General features: G+C 42.0%; 1 protein-coding gene across 3 annotated transcripts; it reads left to right on the forward strand.

Moving 5' to 3' along the window:
- Positions 1 to 1,695: 1,695 nt before the first annotated feature.
- On the forward strand, positions 1,696 to 16,459 carry LOC147055800 (ELKS/Rab6-interacting/CAST family member 1-like). 3 transcript variants are annotated; one of them, XR_015066432.1, is made up of 20 exons: positions 1,696 to 2,046; positions 3,368 to 4,134; positions 4,342 to 4,530; positions 6,705 to 6,996; positions 7,144 to 7,271; positions 7,413 to 7,487; positions 7,555 to 7,710; positions 7,940 to 8,107; positions 8,249 to 8,416; positions 8,719 to 8,856; positions 9,019 to 9,159; positions 9,280 to 9,420; positions 9,491 to 9,684; positions 10,112 to 10,247; positions 10,322 to 10,453; positions 11,628 to 11,788; positions 11,976 to 12,123; positions 12,327 to 12,422; positions 12,554 to 12,638; positions 13,684 to 13,823. XR_015066432.1 is itself a non-coding variant. In XM_085914409.1 (20 exons), the coding sequence occupies exons 2-20, from the start codon at positions 3,592 to 3,594 to the stop codon at positions 14,147 to 14,149; spliced, it is 3,330 nt and encodes a 1,109-aa protein (XP_085770535.1). In that variant the 5' UTR covers positions 1,696 to 2,046; positions 3,368 to 3,591; the 3' UTR covers positions 14,150 to 16,459. The 3 variants fall into 3 exon arrangements, 2 of the variants coding, with proteins under 2 accessions (XP_085770535.1, XP_085770536.1); XM_085914409.1 differs by lacking the exon at positions 12,554 to 12,638 and adding an exon at positions 14,012 to 16,459 and having other exon boundaries at positions 13,684 to 13,869; XM_085914410.1 differs by lacking the exon at positions 12,554 to 12,638 and adding an exon at positions 14,012 to 16,459 and having other exon boundaries at positions 10,112 to 10,241; positions 13,684 to 13,869.
- The last annotated feature ends 460 nt before the right edge of the window (positions 16,460 to 16,919 follow it).

The following is a 16,919-nucleotide window of genomic DNA, read 5'->3' on the forward strand; positions in this document are numbered from 1 at the left end:
TGGATTATTCGAATTTGAAGCAAGATGAATGAGTTACGCCAGGCGGCACGGTACGGCACGGCACGGTGGGGCACTGTTTAGCACGTCCGCCTCACAGTTAGGAGTTTATGTCTTCTCTCCGGGCACTCCAGTTTCCAAGCACATCCCCAAAAAGTTACGTTACATCAAAACGAGTTCGTTTTGAGAAACGAAGCACCGTTTGCACATTATCATTTGCTATACCCAAAAAAAAAAATTGTTTTGTTAGAAAAAAAAAAAACTTTTCAATAAGTGGTTTTCGTTTCAGCAAATAAAAATGCATGCAATTGGAACTGATTGCACATTAGACTCAGCCAATAATATTGGGAGACTGCAGGGAAGTTTGATTCGATTTATTGATGTAAATGATATCCACTTTGAAACCATCGTCTCATTATTGGTCATTTCAAAACACAATAATAATAATAATAATAATAATAATAATAATAATAATCATAATAATAATAATAATAATAATAATAAAGTCGTGGTGGACTTCAGGTCCTTTGTGATGTCATGGTCTCTTTGTATCTGATGAATTGTCTCTAGCCATAGTTGTTTGCAGACAGTCATGGAATAAAGACATGTTCCTCTCTTCTGCCGCAATATAAACAACAATTATTTAAAATGTAAATACTAATAACAAAATAATGATTACAAATGGATCCATGATATAATACAAAAATCCTTTTTTTTATTATTTGTTAGTTTATAATGATGATACGGCGTGCACGATTTCAGGCATTAGAATCACGAAATACACTGCTATACAATTGTACAATGGTTAACCATTAATAGAGTTCATGTGTAAACAAACAAAAAATCGTTTAACAATGTAGATACTACTTAAAATTTGGAACTTCCAAACCGGAAAAAATTGTCATGACGGTCATAACGTCTTTGAAAATAAATATTAATAATAATAATAATAAATTAAGGGGGTGTCTATTTGTAGTTGAACACTACTCCCTGGTGGTGGTTTGTTAAAACATGCTCCATGTTTCACCAAACGTCAGCTTTGCAGGTAGAATCGAACGAAAGCGATAGGAGCTTGTGTTTCTCCAACTTTTTACCTCAAGCACTGCCTCAAAAATATTTTTTTATCACAATGACCAACATTAAATTGCAGTAAAGTAGTAAACGTGAGTAGGGGTCACTGACCTTTTTGAAAATGAGAACTTCGGATATCATTTTTAAGGGCTCCCAGTTTGTTAAATCCAATTGAACTGAACTTTAAAATTAACTGCATGCAGCCTACTTGAAAAGTAAAAAAATATCTTGTACTGGATCTGAAAAGGAAATTTAAGTCCGCACATCTGCAAGATTAATTTTCATGTTTGATTGTATACAATAGAATGTATACAATACAATATATTGTATTTGCAAAATCTATTCTATACATTTCAGCATTTCTCTTGGCTAAACTGCTTTCACTAGCGAATATGGATGTTGATTCATTCATTCGTTTGAGGTGGTGCACCCAGTCGTGACATGATGGTGGTATTATTAGGTGCAATAAATTAGGTCCAGGTATCAAATGCACGCCCACCACAATAAAAAAAAAAAATAAAAAAAATAAAAATAAAAAATAAACAAAAACATCGTGTACCTATGTGGCCGTCTCTTTCTCGTGACCGCGCATCGAAACATAAGCGTGGCATGCGCGGCGAGGACAGTTTTTGGGAACGCGCATCGGCGGCTTGCTGACGTCACTGAAGCGCCTTGGCTTGCTCTCGTGAACTGCTGGCAAAAAAAAGATGGCAAAATTTGATAGACAACTGTCGAGCGACTAGCATCTAAAATTGATACATTTTACAATCGAATGCTTATTGTGTAATTGTTTGGGGAAGCGCCGCCGATTTTGGATGGTAGCAGAGGACAAAAAAAAAGCTAGTTTATTGCAGACGTTTTAAGCACTGGCTATTGTTTTAGTAGCGAGGGAGAAAAGGGGAGCTTCTGCTGGCTTGTCCACGTACATGGAAGACATCTACCTATGTCATATTGAACGTTGGTTGACGGGAATGACAGGTATGTAAAACCCCTCAATGACAAACCAGCGTGTATAGAAAATATATATCAAGCTGCTTAGGAAAATGGTTCGATTTCAAGGGTGTCTCCACCACGGCAGACCCGTGTTCGGTGTCGTTTGGGATTGTGTGAAAAAACATCCCGTTCTGCTTTTTGACATTTTGATCGTGTGTTGCCTTTGGATAAATAATACTGTCTAGTTCAATGACAAACTAGTGTTTATCTTGTTATCCATTTGTACAGCGATGGAGTTTTTTTTTCTTCCCCCTTCGTCCACTGTGGACAATCCCCCCTTTCCCCCTCCTTCCTCTGCTAGTTTACACGTAAACGTCAACACGTCACATTTTGCCTTTGTTATACATAATCAATGTTGAACGCGCACAAACATGAGGCTAGCAAATGGGGTTTTGTTCCAAATGGGGAAATGCTCCACATTGAAAAGATTTAGCGGTCACCGTTAGCCGGTAGTTTGATAAAACGTTAGCCAGCTAGCAAGGCCACGCAGGCTGAGGGTTACATTTGTGGTGGGCATATAGACAACAAGATTGACGATTAAAGCTCATTCTCTCTAACCCTCCAGAAATACAAAGAAGCCCACGATGACAACCATAAATTAAAATCGCGTTTGTTACATAATGCATTTTCGATCTACTATTTAGTGGTGATGAAAGTTGTCACACCCTCTGAAAACAGCACTGGAAACCTGGATCAATTTGCAGGATGTTGCGTGGATGTATGTTAGAAAAACATGTAATGCATTTTGGACATATTTGTGCACCTGAGTTTTTTAGTTTTTTATATCTACCTAACTCTCTCTCTCTCTCTCTCTCTCTCTCTCTCTCTCTCTCTCTCTCTCTCTCTCTCTCTCTCTCTCTCTCTCTCTCTCTCTCTCTCGCTCTGTCTGCACATAATGGCAACCAGTGATACAATTACTTATACATATAAAATGACTGGTTTCCTCCCATATTCCAAAAACATTCATGATAGTTGGTGAACTGAAGACTAAATTGTTCATAGGTGTGAATGAGTGATTGTCTATTTGTGCCCTCTGAATGGCTGGCAACCAGGTCAGGGTGTACCCCCTCACTTTCCACTAAGTGTCATCTGGTCAGGGCCTCAGGACACCCACAACTAAATGATGTGCTGGTGCGATGAACTGAGAAGGTTGGTACTATCAGCACCAAGTCAAATTGGATGACTGCCCAGTAGTTAGGAATCACTGGTACGAGGGGGGGTTGGATGGATGTTTAGTTGTATCTATGGATGTGACTGGTGAGTGTTTAATCATAATGTATACAAAACTTCAATTCATTCTCTGCAGATCGACCTCACATTTAGCAACGGTGGATGTGGCAGCTCCTGTTGGGAACGGAATATCTGTGTATGTCTCCTATCAGTGAAAGTGGAGAGACTTCTTTCATCATGAACATTGTGCCTTCTGCCTCTAACTGAGCAACCACAAGCACAAATCAGTGTGATCATTAGCTTACATCTGAGCTTACCCACCCTACTCTTGCCACTTGCCTTGAGTTTTCAGCTCAGAACATGTATGGTAGTGCCCGCTCGGTCGGCAGAGGGGATGCCAACCATAGTGGAGGCCGGGATGCAGGCGGGGGCTCTAATCAGGGATCGGGTCGCTCCCCTCGCCTCCCTCGCTCCCCCCGCATGGGCCACCGTCGCACTAACAGCACCGGGGGCAGCGGAGGAGGTCCCGGTGGCGCGGGAGGCAAGACGCTCTCGATGGAGAACATCCAGTCCCTCAACGCAGCATATGCCACCTCGGGACCGATGTACCTGAGCGACAATGAGGTGGCTGTGGGGGAGCACCTCCCCAAAAGTGCAGGCGGGGCTGTGACCACCATGGGGCGGCAGCGGGTGACCTACGGATCAAGGAACAGCGGCGGCGTGGTGGCAGCGAGCACACCCAACATCTCCACCTCGGTGCCTTCGAGCACAGTGCTGCCTGCGGGCCTTATGGCGGGCGACGCTTTGGCTTTTGGGGACCACCACATGGCGTCCACAGTACCTCATTCTTTAAGGCAGGCGAGGGACAACACCATACTGGACCTTCAGGCCCAACTCAAAGAGGTATTTTGCTCCTAAATCTCTGCCTTGATTGTATGTGGCACTCAGCTCATATATTCCAGGGACTTCTCTGTCCAGACATACGACACTTAGAGGTTACAAATCTAATCGTGCAATGAAGTCGTCGTTTGCACAGTGGCATAAAAACATATGGTACAGTACATGCAATTCTTGACACGTCTCCTCTGCGTTGATCTCTGCTTGTCTTAGGTTCTGCGGGAAAATGAATTGTTGCGACGGGAAGTGGAAGTCAAAGAGAGCAAGCTGAGCTCGTCCATGAATTCCATCAAAACATTTTGGAGTCCAGAGCTGAAAAAGGAGCGAGCACTCCGCAAAGATGAGGTGTCGAAGATCTCTGTGTGGAAGGAACAATACCGTGTTATTCAAGATGAGTCTCAGGTGAATTTTTCTATATTGCTTACTTTGATAACTTTGATCGGGGCTCAAACTCATTTTCATTGCGAGCCATATTTTAGTTATGGTTTTCCTCAGAGAGGTACTGTGAAAATGCAATAAAAATATATTATTAGGACTGATCACATTAATCAAATAATTCAAAACATTGCATTACAAAAAAAAAAAACAATGAAGCAGGACCTCTGCTTTGAATGTTCGGAGGGATCACTTTTCCACTCAGACTAATGTTCACAAGTGAGAAATATAAAGGAGACACACGATTGCCTTCAAAAGTATTAGTAATTTCCTACTGTCGCCTTTACTGTCTCTTAACTAATATAAGTTCCAGGTAGGGTTTCCCTATCTTGTTAACCCTCTTATCCTGTATATACAGAGTACGTATGCAGTGATATGCTCCTTCTTAATCGATGGAATAGATTGCTTGCATGCTTTGGATTCTATGCTTGTTCAAAAACGCTACTATTCCCCCTAAAAGAGTTTATGTCCTTCAACCTACTTTATAATTATAGAGTGAGCTCAGCGAAATTGAAAAAGGCTACCTTACATCCTTTGTTACGTCGGGTTTGCCCACAATGTCGCAGAATCACTGTGGTTTAATTCCAGCGATGCCCGAGCAGCTGGGGGCTAATAAGTGGGTCTTGTAATTTAAAGATGTCTGCTTCCTCCCATGCTGGCACACACGCACCTCCAAGGCGTTTAGTTTTTTTTCTAATTATGGCCACTGTCTGTTGTTGCTGTTTGTTTACTTTTGTGTTTTATCTTAAATCCCTGTGTGTTTTTTTAAGCATCTCTTTTCCCCTTCAGATATTTACCTAATAATCTGTTCACTCATCCTTTTCCAATTGCAATATGGAACCTCCTGGCGTATTTAATTTTAGCTCAACACTCTTTGTCTTTTTAATTAATATGTATGATTCACCGAGGTGTGGGCCCTCATGTGGCAATTTACATGTTTTAATCACACATTGAGTATTTTTAAAATGTATGTTCCGGGTTGGAGTGTCAGACTAAGTCACCATAGCGGAATAACATTCCACCCACTTCATATTTTCTGTCAACTAGGTCTACATCATGATATTTTGCAGGCGCACACACACACACGCATATAGATATATATATTTTTATTTTTTTCAAGTGTTAGGGTAAAGAAGGGTGTGAAAATGGCAGGCACAGAATGATTTAACTCAAGTGTGGAACATGTCGCAAGGCTTCTTTTCTCATTTGCGCGATTGCACTTAAGATTGTGTGGTAAGTGACACCGTTTGAAACGTTAACGCCTCTGCCCGCTAACATATTCCGGAATACCAAACGCAATAGACAGGCGAACACAAACGAGCATAGTTATTTTATATCTTCAAACAACTGCGTTGAAAACAACACTTTTTTGGAACTAGGATGTAAATGTTGGGAGTGAAGGGGGGGAGCAAGAAACAGAGAGCGGGGGTTGAAAGGAAAGAAGACTTGTCTCTTTGTTGTGCCTTGTGATAAGTCTCACTATGGCTTGAGACCAGTGTGTGACATGGTCTTGCTTTATGACAGCGACACCGCCCGCCCGGGGCCAAATGCCACAATCCATGGAAAAGGGGCTCATGACCTGATTGGATTTGACCACTTGCCTCACTCCGAGTGAGCAATGTAACACCACTCACAATCGCGTCACCCGACTGCTGCTATGATCAAAGGGCCACGTTTCCTTCTTACCTCCGCCAAACCTTTTATTGGATAGTTAAACAGGGCTAGAGACTAACATTTTGTACTGACTGCACCCCAAATTTATGACTCAACGTCTTTTTTTTTTTTTTTTTAAACAAAACTAAATGCTTAACCAACAAACCTCGTCATTATAAAGTTGTTGATTTGCTGCCCATCTACACGAGACAGGCAACGGATGGGGAAAAAAATGAAGTCGGGCTCTGTTCTCAAAAATTGAACTTGCATCCTATTTCTAGAAATGCTGATTTTTCATCGCCAAGCAATCACAATAGTTTTGGTGAAGAATAACAGTGTTGATTAATTTGATCCCACTTGAAACATGAAGTGGACATTTGTGGTGAAAGTAATGATTTAGCCGATTCATTTCTCATCAATGTGACGTCAGCGTTATAAAAGGTGACAATGAGCGATCAAAGATGCAAAAACCAAATGGTCTCCCACAGCACCTCCAGATAACCGTGCAGGCGCTCCAGGATGAGCTAAGGATCCAGCGGGATCTAAACCAGCTGCTGCAGCAAGACCCCGCCAGCCAAGGCCGGGATCTGGCCCTGGCATCGGAACCGACCGAAGAGAACTTTAGGCGGCTGCATTGTGAACACGACAGGCAGGCCAAGGAACTCTTTCTTCTTAGGAAAACTTTGGAGGAGATGGAGATGAGAATTGAGACGCAGAAGCAAACTCTTGGGGCCCGAGATGAATCCATCAAGAAACTATTGGAGATGTTGCAAAGCAAAGGTGGGTTGGTGCACGTTTGACATTTGTACAAATCATTTCAAACGTCAGCTGTTGAAATTGTCCAATGTCTCTCCTTTATGTATTAGCCGCTCCTAGCTGCCCACAAGCTTTCTGTTATGTAACCACGCTATTCCAATGTGTCATCAGGTCCATCTGCTAAGGCGTCAGAGGAGGACCAGGAGCGGACCAGGAGGCTGGCTGATGCAGAGATGCACTGGCATCACTTGGAAAGTTTACTAGATCAGAGAGAGCGAGAGATAACTGCGTTGAGAGAAGTAAGGCCATGTTCCATCAACACTGTACTGTACTTCCACATTTATTACGCAAAGACAATATATCTTTGTATCCTTTTCTCCACTAATAAGTGGAAGTAATTTCTTTGACAGGATTATGAAATAAATCTTGTCTGTCAACAGGAGCTGCATCGCAGATATGAGGGAACACCAGAGTCCACCAAAACAAAGGCTTTACAGACAGTCATTGACATGAAGGTGAGGACTGTATTTGACCTCGATTCCGTGGATGCCAGTTGCGTTAGAACACCTTCATCACCCTCAGGATGCCAAGATCAACTCGATGGAACGAAGCCTGAGGGACATGGAGGAGGAGCTGCTCATGATGAAGTCAAATGGGCTCCTGAGCTGTGAGGAGCGACAGGAGGAGATGAAGCAAATGGAGGTCTACCGCAGCCATACCAAGTTCATGAAGAGCAAGGTCAGGCAAATTCTCAGCTTCTTGGTGGGGGGAAATTAAATTTGCACTTGGTAAGGAGGCGACATGCACAATTAATGATGATAATAATAATAATTTCTGTGAATTTACAAAGTTGGGAACATTCCATAGGTATGAACAGGAATTTTGATTTTATTGAAGTTTTCTGCTTCTTTGCAACTCTAGTAAGGAGGTGTTGCTGAGTTTTGTCTCCACTCTCCTCCCCCCTCAGATGGACCAGGTGAAGCAAGACCTCTCCCGGAAGGACACCGAGCTGCTCGGCCTGCAGACAAAGTTGGAGACGCTCACTAACCAGTTTTCAGACAGCAAACAGCACATTGAGGTCCTCAAGGAGTCTCTTACTGCCAAGGAACAGAGGGCCGCCATTTTACAGACAGAGGTATGGCACAATCATTTTCAAACCACAGCTCAGACTCGCATCTCCTGCCCATCCCCACCAATGCAGACTTGTCAGAAAAGCAGCTGAATTGATTGAAAAAGCAATTCAGCTGATCTGGTTTAATCTGGTTTTCCTGGTCAGGTGGATGCCTTGCGTCTGCGCTTGGAAGAGAAGGAGACCACTTTGAATAAAAAGAGCAAGCAGATCCAAGAAATGTCTGAAGAGAAAGGCACGCTTAGTGGAGAGATCCATGACCTCAAGGACATGCTTGAGGTGAAGGAGCGCAAAGTCAACGTGCTTCAGAAAAAGGTGATTTGACCTTAAAACCTAAAAAAAAAAAAAAAAAAAGTGCAAATTCAACACTGGCAAGTACAAACGTTTCCCTCCAAGGGCAGCACACAGAAAAATGTAAGGATACATAGATACTGTTGGCTTTCTTCTCCTTGGATTTATTCAACACAATCTAATCTATCAAGCAATTGTTTTTATATTGTGGTTGATTTTTATAAAAAATAGAAACAAATGGACCGCGGGCTGCAAATGATCATTTGGACAACCCTTTTCTACACTTTTAATGATGTCATAGCTGACTGTATTTGATCCCTTTGAAGATTGAGAACCTGCAGGAGCAGCTGAGGGACAAGGAGAAGCAGATGAGTAGCTTAAAGGAGAGAGTCAAGTCTTTGCAGGCTGACACGTCCAACACAGACACCGCCCTCACCACGCTGGAGGAGTCTCTCGCTGAAAAGGTGACAGATGAATGTCTGATTAAACACTACTCTCTTTGAATGTGCTTTGTAAAATCTAATTCACACTTAAAGTGTGAGTTGAATTTTTTTAACCCTGTGCTCCCTTCGACTAATATTTTTATATATATGAATATGTTCTGTTTCCTTGACTATTTATGGTAGGAACGAATCATAGAGAGATTAAAGGAGCAGCGAGATAGAGACGACCGAGAGAAAACTGAAGAGCTGGACTCCAACAAAAAGGAGCTGAAAGAGTTGAAGGAGAGGCTGAGTTTACTGCAGGGAGACCTGTCAGACAGGGAGGTAATAACAATTCACTTCCCAACGCAGCTCATCTTCATTTCCTTTCATTATGACTTGTGCTTGCCGTGTTAGTTTAATAAGGTGGAAATGTTTTCTTTCTGCTTTGGTTTGTGTGCTCAGACGTCTCTGCTGGACCTGAAAGAGCACGCGTCATCGCTGGCCTCCTCCAGCCTGAAGAAAGACTCCAAACTAAAAAGTCTGGAGATCGCCCTGGAGCAGAAGAGGGAGGAGTGTCTCAAACTAGATAACCACCTTAAGAGGGTAAGATGGCGTCATGACAACATGGCAGGCCGTAAACACCTCACATCCCGCTCTTCTCTCATCTTGCCAGGCTCAGAATGCAACTCTTGAAGCTCAGGCCAACACCGAGCTGGCGGAGCGCATTAAGAGCCTGAAACAGGAAGTGGCCCGCCACAAAGAGGATTCTGGGAAAGCACAAGCCGAGGTGGACCGCCTGCTGGAGATCCTCCGGGAAATGGAAAATGAAAAAAATGAGAAAGACAAGAAGATCAACGAGCTGGAGGGGTGAGTTGTTTTCTTGTGTTTCTGAAATGCTTTCTCATGAACGTTACTGAGGAAGTCAACAAAACCGGACACCCGCACGATCCAATAAGTGCTAAAGATAGGACTGGATAGATTTGCAGGTTGTAGCAGTAAAGGAAGCCCCTTTAATGACTTTCTAGATTCTTCCACTTTCCTTCTCCTAATTTGTACACACCCTCTTTTAATTCTCTTTTGCCTTTTCAATGGAAATCCTTCATCCTGACAGTTTGGCCTCCAGGTTAGTACATCTTACATCTTTGCTTCATCTTTTTCATTTTCATCATGAGGATTTATTTGTGATCATTATGACTTTTTTGGGGTTCTACTTTATGCACATCAATTGGAAATGCTCAAATCTGACCCCATTGTGTGTACACTGCTTTAGTTGATTTTTTTTCATCCTCTATAGGCAGATGAAAGATCAGACAAAGAAGGTGGCATCTCTGAAGCACAAAGAGCAAGTGGAAAAAAGCAAGAATGCCCGACTGATGGACGAGGCTAAGAAGCGTGAGGACAACATGTCTGAGAGCTCACTGCAGGTGAAGGTGAGGCATGACTCTCAGCACAACGGATTCACATGAACTTGCTGATTGCCGACTATCGGCCGGTCGCTCTACAGGACTCTTTGCGTCAGAAGTCGGAGCGCATCGAGGAGTTGGAGGAGGCCTTGAGAGAGAGCGTGCAGATCACCGCCGAGCGAGAGATGGTGCTTGCTCAGGAGGAGGCTGCCAGGTCCCTGCAGGAGAAACAGGTACGGGCACGGCTCGCGCAAAGGACCAATATCACTCCTCACCAGGGTTGTGATCATCCTCTTTTCATTTTTAAATTGACATCCTTCCTCTTTGGTGGCCACTGCTCCTCTTCTTTCAGTTCTTTTGTCATTTTCTTTTCTCTCTTTCCGCTACTCACCGCCTGTCAGAAGTACTCACTCAATGCAATGCATGAGTCCAACCTCGCCCACTTAAAGTGGTCTAAGGTACGAGCCCTTTATCTTTACGTGTGTGTGAGAGAATCTCATTCAGAGGCGACAAAGTACCGTGAACAGCAACACCTTCTGCACACATGCAGCCTGGAAGTAACTCAAAGGCGTTATTTGTTCCACTGTACAGTGTCCCCCCCCCCCACCCCGCATGTTCGCATTTCACTATTCGCAATTAAAAATTATCTTTGGGAGAACCTCCTTTATTTGCTGAGAAACCCTCCCTCCGACGCTTTTAGTGTTTTGGCTAAAGCCTGCCTAATATAAAAGTATTGCTTTGGCACCTTCTCGGGGTATCTTCGTGCCAAGGACTGATGGAGACGCAAAGACAGGAGCTAAGTAGTACTTTGCTACCATTTTGTGGCACGTCTAGGAAATTACAACCCCCTTTAGAGCATATTTGGGGAATACGGTATTGAATTATATTGGACTGGTTGCTGTGTAATTGTCATGTTTGTAAATGTCATGCTTATGAGAGTTGCACATTGAAGAAAACAAAACATTTCCTGTTGTCATGCGTACTTGGGTACACTTGCAAAATCAGTTGAGCAATTCTTCAAAATAAAGACCATGTGCTCCCTTCAAATTGTTTATTGCCACTCCCAGTTGAAGTTTAATTTTAAAGTATACAATTCCGGCTAAAACTGTAGAGTGTTCCTTTCCTCATTAAAAATGTGTTTCAAAAATGTTGATGGTGATTCATGGGGGATGGAATGGATTGAATTTGGGGCTCTGCTATTCGAATTGGCTTTTGCCGGCGTACCTAATAAAGCGACCAGTGGCGTTTAGACTCAGTAAATAGCAGGTAAATACAACCTCTACCATCACCGAATGCTACTTGACTCATCCCTTCCACTTCAATCATGTGTCTCTGTCTTTATCTGAGCTTTTCCTTCCTTTTCTATAGTTTCTTTTTCTTTTGACTGATTTGTGCATGTGTTTCAAGATGGAGGAACTGCTTGGGGCCATGGAGAAAGTGAAGCAGGAGCTAGAATCCATGCGGGCCAAACTCTCCTCCACCCAACAGTCTCTGTGCGAAAAGGAGGCTCATCTCACCACCCTGAGAGCCGAACGCAGGAAGCACCTGGAGGAAGTGCTGGAAATGAAGTAAGGACTCACAGCAAGACTGATTATTGATTGACATATTCACCAATTGTTGTTGTGCCTGGATCGAATCCATCGCGATAAATGTGTGTTCACTCTGTGGCTCAATGAGATGGATATTTTTTTATTTATTTTTTTAACAGCTGCTTTTTTTTTTTCTCTCTCTTTCTCCTCTCTCCCACTCTGACAGGCAAGAGGCGCTGCTGGCAGCCATTAGTGAGAAGGATGCAAACATTGCTCTGCTGGAGTTGTCGTCCTCCAAGAAAAAGAAGACTCAGGATGAAGTGTCTTTGTTGAAGCGAGAGAAAGATCGACTGGTGCAACAACTCAAGCAGCAGGTGAGTAGTGGGACACATTTCAGATCAATAAGTGGCACGCATACAATAAATTGGAATTTAATGCTTTTGCCACCATCATATTTGGCTTCTAACTTAAGAAACAAAATATGCAACAAAATATGATTATGATTTGAAATAATACAAGTATAAACAAATCTTCATATTCCTGATGGTCTTTATTTTTGTCTGTGGTAAATAATCAGACTCAAAACCGCATGAAGTTAATGGCAGACAACTATGAGGACGAACATCTAAAGACAACCCCTGACCATACAAACCACAGGCCCTCCCCAGACCAGGTAGCGTATAACAACCGGCTTTCTCGTTTCATCCTTACCTCTCAGATTATGATAATCATGTGTGCTGATGCTCAGCTTTGAACACACACTAACCAAATATTCCCCTCTACCGCTGCAACCTGGCCTAACAGGATGATGAGGAGGGTATTTGGGCATAGCCAACATTGTGCCCACCCCCCTCTCTTTCTCTCTCTCTCTGCCATTTTGTTGCCAAGGGTGAGCTCGTCTAAAATAACAAATGTGTTTTGTTACTGCGCCATTCCACCTTTTTTGCCAATTATTCATCTTGCGTTTGTTTGTCTTTGCTGTCGGTGTTTATTTTCTGTTTCGTTATTTTCCTGCCTTCTGTGTTGGTGCTCATTGTCATCTTTGCCGGTCTCAAGTGCTTCATTATCTCCTATGTGTGTCTGCATGAGTGAACGGAATAAAGAAAGGACTCTAATTACACTGGTCAACAGCAATTTTTACTGAATGATGGCTTCATTTTTCCCTCAAAGTATTTTGAATGCTGATTTAAAAATGTCTACTTTTTTCGAGCACATCAGGTTTTTGAGTTTTTTTTTTCAGTATGACCTATCAAAGGCTTGCTCAATATGGATTTTATCATGTGTTGTAATTTATAGCTATGATGTTTTAGGAAAAGAAAAATGTGTTGCTAAAACGGACCCTTAATTCATAAATATTACAATATATTATGCTATGTTATGATGATGATGGCAATGAAAACCTGATGTGCTAGAAAAAACTAGGGCAATCTCTGAATCAATGTAAAAAATTAATCTGGAAAAGTTTAATTCCATGTCTGACTCAAAAATAAATGTTAGTACAGATTTGTTGACCAGTGTTATTGCATTCGACAGAACATCAGGGTATTGCATGTCTTATCTAATGATGTTCTAATCAGTAAGCATTATGGTACAATACCGCTTTTGGCATTGAAAATACAAATTTGCTTTGTAGAAAAAGATTTATTGTTGAAACATGTTTTGGCACTGATAAAGATACCACAGAAAAATAACGTACAGCATTAGCTTTTCTGTCCATCTCTTTTCTTTATTTAGTAAGTTAAGTTACTACTGCAAAAAAAACAGTCCTATGTTGATTTTACTTCATCCTTTCCTATACGAAAACTTGTTTTGGTGGCAGTGTTCTGGCTCCGTGTTTAATTGCAATCAAAGAGCGTATTGCGACAATTGTGACTGGTGTAAATTGTCATCATGTTCTCCGCTTCCACCTTTCTCCCCCCCACACACACACACAGATGATAACCCCTGTCGTAGCCCTGTGCCAGAACCGCAGCAAGCTCAAGCTCTACATAGCCCACTTGACCGACCTCTGCTACGACCGCGACCCGAGCATCCTCAGCCAGCTCACGTCGCCCGCCCACTATCACCGCAGCGACCCGGACGACTGGGAGGAGGAGCTCCTGAAGATGACGGCGGAACAGGTAAAGGAGGAGCACGTAAATATTCCTTTAAACATTTGGGGAACAGTTTGTGTGACTTGAAATTTACACAGAGACAATCCGCCCGGAAAATGTAATCCGGGGTATTAAACCAAATCAATGTTGGTGAACCTCTACCTTCCAGTTGGAGAAGGAGCTAGAGCTGTGCGAAAAGGAAAGCGCTGAGCTGCAGGAGTACGCCAACTGCGTCCTGCAGCAGATTGCCGACTGCTGCCCTGACATCTTGGAGCAGGTTGTCAATGCGCTGGAGGAGTCGTGCTGACCCAACGGGAGCGGCCCAGGTTTGCTCGGAGCCCATTTCATCTCCAGCTTTTGACAAGGTTATTGTACGGGGTTACAATAACGACCAAAACTCGCCTGAAAGTGCTTTCCTGTCCCATTTTGACACCATTTTGATTCATATATTGACATTTAGACACAAGTGAAAGAAACAGCACAATATTTAACATAACACAACTTTATTGCACACTTTGAGAGTACAGTGGAACTTCACAGCCCACACTTGAATAATCACAAGTTGGGTGTTATGAAAATCCAAACAGAAAAGAACTAGCACGGTTCGAATAAGGTACTCTGAGGGCTCGTGCACAAAAAGGTGATTCTAAATCAAAACTTAACTCATTTCGGAGGTGGGGTTTCCCCCCAAAGTTGCAATTAAATTCCAAATTTAGAGGTTCCACTGTATTGAAATGTCATACTTGAGCACAAAGTCTGAACGTTTACTGCTGGCGTTCCTCTCAGTGGAATCAGGTACAGTTCTGTCACATGTTGAGTCTTTAACGGAAAAGGGCTTCATTAGTTGTTCACGTGGGGTAGGAAAGCACTCGGGCTCGGTGGGGTGCTGGGGACCACGCCAGTCTGAATTCTCTCCCTTATGAACTGCAAGCTACTGGTGGGAACATAGTTTCATCTCTGAGCTGCAGATCTTTTGTTATTTGCCTGGCTCAGCTGCCAGAGGTCTTGCTCTGTAGTCCTTTTAAAGAAGACATATTATGAAAGAATATTATGACCCCCCCTTCCCCTCATTGTTAGGGAATGCAAGGAAATGGGGCAGTTTCTCAATTTTCATTTCAGTAGGGAAACTTGATATGATAGTCAGTTGAGTTCCAAGCTTGGTCCCGGAACAAATTTAAACTTTTAAGTAAAGTTGTCAGTCAAGGTTCCACTGCATTTCTTTACATGACACTAAAAAAAAAAAAAGCCAATTCTCATAATTTGTCTCCTTTAATAATACGGACGAGAGAGACCGAGAGAGGGGCATTTTTAAACTCTTATTCTGTCAATGGTTTTGCACATTGGGTTTACTTGTTATGAGGTATGCAATGTTTCTTTGGAGAACGTTCTAGTGGCCTTGAAGCATGTACGGGAGGTTGGGGAGGGGTGGGGGTGAGACAGTAGCCAACCTAACCCGGCGATGTTCTCCCCCCCCCCCCCGTGTACTATTGGTCCTATCAAGGCACAATCTTAAAATTGGTCCCTGTGATCTATTTGGCATTGATCTCAAATTCCTAATAGATGTTACAAGGCACAAAATGTTGAGTTGGCCAAATGGCACAAAAAGTAAGTAACGGCTCTAATTTTGTTCAGTGTTCTCTTCAGGGCTCTTTTAATTTGACTTTTTAAGGTCCGTTTGTAAATAAAGTGATATTTAACACGTGCTGTGACTGAATCGAGGTAAGTGGGCCATGTCGTGCATTCTTTTTTGAAATTTTGAAAAGAATAAAAAAAAAATAATAATACTAAGCAGTGCCAATGTCTACTTTTGTCACAGAGAAAAAAATGTGTGAGTACTGCTGTCTTAAGTATGGAGAATCTTCTATAGAAATATATGAACATAAATGCGTAGGTATGTATAAATGTTAACTGTATGGCTATACAATGAATGTTTGCACAGAATCTCCTGGAGTGACAATAAATTGAATTTGCGTCACTTGGGAAAAGAAAATGTTTCCACACCAGGTGTGATGGGAAGAAAATACTTTTTGTTTTGAACATTTAGTGTTGTCAGTGAGCGCCATATAAGCCTGAAAGAACTATGTCAAGCTCTTTTCAGTTACAGTGGCACCTCCAAAGTCCCAGTGCCCCATAAAGTAATTCTAAAAAGATTTACTCTTAGAGTTTGGAATCAATTATATTCTGGAGGAAATGGGAAGTTCACTGTTGGACTTTGGCTGGTCTGCTGTACTGTAACTCTGTGGGAGGCCTGGGAAGAAAAATGCAGCTCCAGTCTAGGAAGCAACTTGTACTTACATCATGAATTGGAAGGTGGACTCGCCACCGAAACGACCAAGAGTGTGTGTTTCTTTTCCGTTCAGTCTGTGTGTCTTCTTGCATTTGACTTAATGTCTCATGTCATCTCTTAAACAAAATCTGTCGAGGAATTCAAGTGACTTTATTTTTCAATTTTATATTATTCAGAGGAATTCCTTTTGTTTTGGTATTTGTAAAAGAAATGTGTTCTGCTTTGGATCTGTTTGTTGCAACAACAACAACAACAACAAAAAGAAGCCCGGCCATATTTCTGAGTTGTTTGGATTTTGTATGGATGTAAATGAATAAATTATAAGCCTTGTGTCTTGCTTTGTTGAAATTACATACACAAACTTTAACACTTGTATTAAACATGCCCATACATGCATTATGCATGTAATAAAACCCATCTATTTAAAAATAAACACATACACACACTGTAATGTGTGTACTAGATGTGTATTATGTATATTACACGTGCATCCACACGTTCATTAAAAGATGCAGTACCTAGGTATTTATAGAGTATACACTAATTGAATATGAATACATGGGTAATGTACAACACCTGCAAAGTGCACAGAAAACATGCACACATTATTTTAGAAAAACTGCACATATTCAAGATGCAATTGAAACATATTTGCCATCTTTATTCATAAATATCACTACAGTATGAATATAAAACATCTTAAATTACTGTTTTTTTTTTTTTTACATAGAAAAATACTCAAGACTATCATTAATAGCTCCTTATGAGAAAACTCCTCTGAACAGTTTTT

Source organism: Syngnathus leptorhynchus, chromosome 6 (assembly GCF_054491065.1).
Source record: "Syngnathus leptorhynchus isolate UIUO chromosome 6, UIUO_Slep, whole genome shotgun sequence".
NCBI classification, from domain to species: Eukaryota; Metazoa; Chordata; class Actinopteri; order Syngnathiformes; family Syngnathidae; genus Syngnathus; species Syngnathus leptorhynchus.